This window comes from Alnus glutinosa, chromosome 6 (assembly GCF_958979055.1).
Source record: "Alnus glutinosa chromosome 6, dhAlnGlut1.1, whole genome shotgun sequence".
NCBI classification, from domain to species: domain Eukaryota; kingdom Viridiplantae; phylum Streptophyta; class Magnoliopsida; order Fagales; family Betulaceae; genus Alnus; species Alnus glutinosa.
The window spans coordinates 20,758,066-20,765,027 of NC_084891.1; the positions used below are offsets into that span (position 1 = coordinate 20,758,066).

The 6,962-nt window shown below is 31.6% G+C and overlaps 1 protein-coding gene across 1 annotated transcript; it reads right to left on the bottom strand.

Annotated features, from left to right (window-relative positions):
* Nucleotides 1–5,390, bottom strand: LOC133871309 (CASP-like protein 2C1). Its single transcript, XM_062308727.1, has 3 exons — nt 5,138–5,390; nt 4,778–4,916; nt 1–486 (listed from the first exon to the last, which is right to left on the bottom strand). The coding sequence occupies exons 1-3, from the start codon at nt 5,290–5,292 to the stop codon at nt 235–237; spliced, it is 546 nt and encodes a 181-aa protein (XP_062164711.1). The 5' UTR covers nt 5,293–5,390; the 3' UTR covers nt 1–234.
* Between the last annotated feature and the right edge of the window lie 1,572 nt (nt 5,391–6,962).

Below are 6,962 nucleotides of genomic sequence, written 5' to 3' on the forward strand. Positions count from 1 at the left end.
TAGCGGATTTGAAATCAATCCTTTCACGATTCCATGTACTTTATCACATCCATTTACAATCTCATTACAGAAATCACCGCAAAGAAAAACCACAAACCTTTCCCCGTTACAATCCAATCCATCATCAATCCCATAAAACATTCATTCAAACAACACCCAAAATACAATCGGAAAATCGATCAGAAACATGTTCTTAAGTCACAACAGTTATTCGATCATATTAAGAAAACAGCATTATGTTCCCTTGAAGAGCAGGAATCTTTTTGGCGAATAGAGCCTAAACAAAATGAAGGCGGAGATGGAGGATATCACAACCATCAGGAGAGATGCCACAAAGCCACAGATCAAAGCCCCACCAATCTGGTTGCAAAATCTTGTAAATCTGTTGCAAATCTTCATCCATTGAAACTCCTTTGCACCAGTTACTGCTAGAACTGCACCCTCAAGTGCTGCCAAGTTTGCAGCAAATGTGATGTAAGCTGCTACCTGTTTCAATTTATAAAAATAAAATATTTTCATTAATTACTCGATCGGTTGCTTCTAAAAACTCTCACATTAGATATATTTTTCTTTTTTCTTTTTTCTTTGTTCTTTTTCTGCACAAATTAACAACAAACAGCTGCAGTAAATATAAGCTTAACAATGAGATCACGTAAGAGGTCTTCTCCTTAATTTTGACTCAACCATACTAATACTACTTGGTAGACTTCTGTAAGACTATCATACATCTAGAATAATGAGATAGTTAAATTAATCATTGATATTTAAAAAAAAAAACTTCACTTAAACCCTCTAAATTGCCGTCACTTTTATAATTAATTACTCTCCTAAACTTCAAAAACTCTCAATTTAATGTATCGATTTTTAAATTTTTTTCAATTTTACCCGTCCGTTAGGGTTTTTCTATTAAATTCTATCAAAATTTTTAAAATTTACCCTTATTTAAAAAAAAAAAAAAAAAAAAAAAAAAAAAAAAAACCATTAAATTCTGACCAACACTTAAATTTTTGCAATTTCTTTTTCTTAAAAAAAATTATAAATATTTTGAAAATTTTAACAGAATTTAAATTAAAATAGTAATGGTTGAGTGAAATTAGAAAAGAAAAAATTGAAAAATAAATACACTAAATTAAGAATTTTTAAAGTTTAGGAAGGTAATTACAAATTTGATAAAAGTTCAAAAGAATTAAATTTTTTTTTTTTTTACAAGAGATAAGATTTTAACTGTTACATCATTCAGATTCGGCCTAGTTGCTGTAAAAAAAATGAGAGGCTGAGAATTAATCAAGCTTTTTTATTATTATTTTTTTTTCTTGTTTTTGTTCCTTTTTATTAATATTCAGAAAGGAGAAAAAATAAAGACAAAAATACGCGTGCTCTGTGAAAGATGTAGGACTGAAGCGTGGACTTTTTCTTTTACTTTTTTATTTTATTTTTTATTTTTACCGGTATTATTTTATTTTCATAGTTAATGATTGAAGAATAATATGAAGCCACGTGTTTTCTGAATGTTGAAATGTATTCGCCGAGTAAGAAATAAGAACAAAAAAAATAATAAAAAGACTTGATTACTTTTTGGACAAAAATTTTTCGCAAATCAATTTATAAGAAATTTTTTGCAACCCACATATAAAAATAACATGTATTTTTTAAGCATGTGAGAAGCACATTTTTTTTATTAATACTATTAAAAAAGCATGTGAGAAATACATGTTATTAAAATAACATGTGCTTCTCATATGTCAAGAGACAGATGTCAATCTTATATGTGGGTTATAAAAAATTTTCTACAAACTGATTTGTAAGAAATTTTTATCATTAATTCTCAGCCTTCCATTTTTTTTCATTTAAACTTTTACTCATTTAGAATATTATATGCTTTTGTTCAGAATCAAAAGTATTATGGTACTAAATCTGCATAATATGATAAAAAAAATTTCAAATTAACGTAATTTTAAAATTAAAAAGATAATCTCCATTTCAAGAATTAATTAATAAAAATATTCTAGAAATTACAAATATAATAAAAGCATGGGAGAAATATTACAACATGCATATTCTTGAAAATTACTCCGACCAAAAATTACAAATGAAAGAAAAATCTTCTATATTCTTCCGGTAGATGAAGGAATATAATTATCAAAAAAAAAAAAAAAAAAAAAAAAAAAAAAAAAAAAAACCTCTAAACACTTTCTAGTACCCGGACCATGCGTCAATCCTACGTTTTTCATAAAACACGCGAATTTTCGTCTTTATTTTTTTTCTTTACTGAATGTTGAAAGGTATTCCATATTTACCGAGTAAGAAACAAGAAGAACAAAAAAATAATAATAAAAAGGCTTGATTAATTCTCGGTCTTTCATTTTTTTCATAGTACGGTAAAACTACGGCACATAAGCCGGATTCATCATTCAATTATATAGCGGTTATTCATGAGTTCTGAATAAATAAATTAGGTGTAAAAGAGTTAAAAAAAAAAAAAAAAAAAAATCAGTAATCGATCAATTTGATTTTTCATAATGGTACAATAGCACAAATGCATTTGGCTAGTCGACAGCTACTTGTGGGCCTTTGGTCGACTTGACAAATTCAACAGTTTTACGACTGACATCTGACACTTCTCTGCCGACAAGTTTTCTACGAGGGGAATCCAACTACCTAATTAACGGTGCATTTAGTCCTCCACTAACAATTTCATCCCAGAACTGTGATTTAAGAATATAAGCCCAGTCTGGTAATAGAAAATTTGAAAGGTATTTTTGTAAATTTTGACAGGCGCTTAAATTTTTGTAATTTTTTTTTTTTTTTTTTTTTAAAAAAAAAATATATATATATATATATATATATATATATATATATATATATATATATATATATATATATATATATATATGGGAATTTTGACGATCCTCCGTTAAGATTTTTTGTGTAATCCTAACTAACGAAGCTGTGAAATTGAAAAATTATAGACTAAATTAAGATTTTTCAAAGTTTAAATGAGTAATTACAAATGTGATGTAAATTCATGAAGGTTAAATAAAATTTTTCCTTCTTATTCTAAACAATTTCAGATGTTTAGTCAGAGACGGAGCCACAAATTATTTTGGGCAGGGGCCAAGCCGCCAAGGCATGAATTACAAATATATTAAAATAAGGGTAGGGTCAAAGTATGAATAAAAAATACATTAAGATTAAAGATGAAATAAATATATAAAATTGAAATTAGCATCAATTCAATTTTGACAAAAAAAAAAAAAAAATAGAAATACAAAATTAAATGTTTTATAGTAGTGTGTAGTAAAAACTAAAGGCATTTAATAATCATTGACAAACCATTTAAGCTATTTAATAATCCTGACCCTCACCTATTTTTTCTTTTTTAATTAATACATTATCTCTACTTGAACTACTTTTCAAACCCTCAACTTCCAAGGCTTCAAACTATCGTTCACGAATATCATAATTCAAAGAGGTAAAATTCACTCACAAATCACAAAATGACAAATTTATAATAATTTCACTTTCACACTTTTATTAAAAGGTTAGACTTTCTTAAATTTCAAATATCACTTTAAACATTATTTTCAACAAACAAACGGCCCTTATTTCTCCTCTTTTAATTTCTTTTAAGTTCTCGTCTCTAGACTCTTCCACTTTTCACTTTTCAGTGATTATTATTAAACAAAAGAAGACGAAAAGTAAATTCGTCTTTTCTCTTCTTTATTTCTCTCTTCTTTTCTCGTCTCTAGACTCTCTTCCCCAGCCTTCTTTAAGTTCTTTCTGCCATTATCTTCTCATCTTCCTTTCTTCTACACAAAAGGTAATCCCTCTTTGAGTTATGTATTAAACAACCGATATTTCTATTAATGTTCAAGACACAGACAAAATAAGCTTCACTTCAGCTGCACATATATTCTCTCCTTTACTGCAAGTTTGTTTGATCAATTGGAGAAGTCGATCTCTGACATCTTTGCTTTTTCTAAATGGGAAATTGGGGTGTTATTATTTTTTCTCCTCTGTTTCTTGGAACAATAGCAGTAGCTTCAATAACAGAAGGATCAGAGGAATAGGGATATGTTGAAGTGAGACCCAGTAAGCCAATGTTCTTAATTGTATAAATTTTTATTCTTTTTTTTTTTTCTTTTTAATTTTCTCAAACAAAGTGTTCATATTTACACATAAGCCCACATGTTCTGGTGGCTTCACAGAAGTCCCTACAGAGTTGTAGTAGATGATTTTTTTTAAAAAAATAAAAAATAAAAAGAAATGGGGGAGGGGGGGCATGGCCCCTGCCGGCCCCCTCCCTCCGTCATTGTGTTTAGTGCATCAGTGCAACAAGATTTCAAGTTAATTAATTACCATCCTTTTGCACATATATAATTAAAGAAAAATTTCACTTATAATCTTTGAAATTTTACATTTTTTCAAAGAAGGTATCTAAACTTTAAATTGTCTCGATTTAAAATATTTATTTTTTATAAAGTTTCAACCTCAATTCTTTGTTAGAATTTTTCAATAAACTCTATCAAAATTCTCTGTTGAAATCTTTTAAAAAATAAATACCTAAAAGTAAGACATATTAAAGTTTAAATAAATTCTTTCTAAAGGAATAAAAGTTCAGGATTATAAGTAAGTCCATCCCTTAATCTTGTACATGAGAAGATAAGAAATCGTTTGTTTTGTTGCTCGATCAAACACACCATAAATTTCACATGCGTGGCAGGCTAACGTATATGGATATCTTCATTTAACATTAAAGGAAAAAAAAATAATATACCTGATCCAAAAGCAAACAACCCCAGGCTACGTATATGTAAGACATTTTCGAGTTTCGTTTAGACCAAGCAGGGATTTTACACTTGCATAGCTGCAGCAGGTTGTAGCAAGCAGCTCCAGATTCCACATACACCAAAATCCTGGGAAGAAAAAACTTTAGCAAGTTGGGACGACAGATCGATCATAAACTTCTAGTGATCGATCTCAAGATCACCTTCCGGGAGGAGCTCTGCAAGAGAGGGAAAAGGGCGTCGGAGCGGCTTCACCGGTTCGGTGCAGAACTCCTCCCGACGTAATCGTTGGAAGGCGGTCGATCTTGAGGTAAAACGTAACAAAAGAGTGAAAAAGACAAAGGCCTTACAAGAGAGCATCCAAATTTCTGAAAGTAGCTTTTTTCTCGGTGAAAAATACAAGCTTGGATTGAGAAGCAAAGCCTACTAAACAAGCTGTCAAAACGTAGAAGAACATCGCACAAAGCCGGAGAAAAACATCGATTTCCTTAATCCCGGCCTCCATTTGTTTGGAACACTGAATCTAATGGAGTCAGTCGTCTCCTCACCCAGTGCATTTATATATCGTAGGGATGCAGGCAAGTTGGTAGTAAGAGGAGGCCAAATTATTGGTATACAATTGGCCACGCCTTACGTACCATCGTGCCAAGTTCCTTTCGCTTTAATTTACTCGTGTTGATCAGGTAACCTTTATTTATTTTTTATTTTTTATTTTTAAAGGCAGCCTCAAACCTGTGTCTTATTTTAAGGTTTTAATATTTGACAGATTGGCTGCGAGTCTGGCCCACTGTTTTAAAAAAAATAAATGAGACTGGGCTTGTGTCTATTGGCGACCCTCATGGGCTTGTGCACACTCCCCCATCTCAGGCTGGGCAATGACTCTAATACCATTTATAACGACACACCCACAATAATACAATATTATTCGTTTTTTGCTCCCTCGAACCATACTTCCCAAAAAGTTACCCATTATAGTACTACTTTCACAGAAGTACGTTTAACTGCAGAGTTTTGATTGATTTATGGCCATCACGGTTTTACAACGCGTTGTATCAAGAATAATGCATTTATATATATAAGCACATCCACATTCTCAGATGATGTGAGACGTCACAAGAGTGACGCGTTAGCCTTATTAATTGGATGAGTGTTAGTTAAATTATAGTATCTAGCATTTCGAATTTAACAAAATAAAAAATGACAATGTACAAATCCTCTCAAACTAACACCCAATTTAAAATGTTTCTCTTGAACTAAAGATTGCATCAATGTATTTCCAAACTACGTACCAAAAATTTGGAATTTACCCCTTTTTATCCCTCTAAAAGTCTAAAATGCCCCTAAAAACTTTTCAACAAGACAAAATTACCCCTATAATTTTGAAAAAATAAAAATAAAAATTGGGCTCGCCCTGCTGCTTGGTCACATGTGCATATGAATGAACAACCAGCATGGAAAGGATCATGAAAGCGCATGCTGTTATGTACAACAACATGAGTTCTTACGGCTGTTAGAATATATGATTGTAATTAAAATTGATTTCAGATTTGATTATAATATTCTCTTACCTCTTAGGCAATCAGATTTGATTGTATTCCATATAACAACCCACTCCAATAATACAATATTGTCTATTTTTTACTCTCCCAAACTTGACTTTACAAGAGGTCACACATCCTGGCACTATTGCATAAGCACGCTTAACTATAAAAAATTCTGATAAGTTCTTAGCCATCTCGGCTTTAAAACCCGTTGCGTCAAAAAAGATGCCAATGTACATCCTTATATATTTGCATACTCAAGCGATGTTAGACGTTACAATAATTGTGAAGATGAGACTAGTAGCGAGAATGGTCATGTGCCACCTTTGCACTACAAAAAAAAATGTTTTTTGCCACTTGCAATTCGCCACGTGTACGGTCACTGTACACGTGGCGAACTGTTAGCCACGTGCAAGTGGCCACATAAATACACGTGGTGAATCCGGGTGACACTAATTGCACAATTGGCCGCGTGTATTAAAATATGAATCATACCTGCAGGCGCACTACTAACAGACGACGTACTACCTACGTGTGCAGGTGAAGACTGCTGAGCACCAGGGCATACGAACGATAATCCTGTAGAGGACATGAAGGCCTCAAACTGTCGCATACGCTGCTCCATAGCATCAAA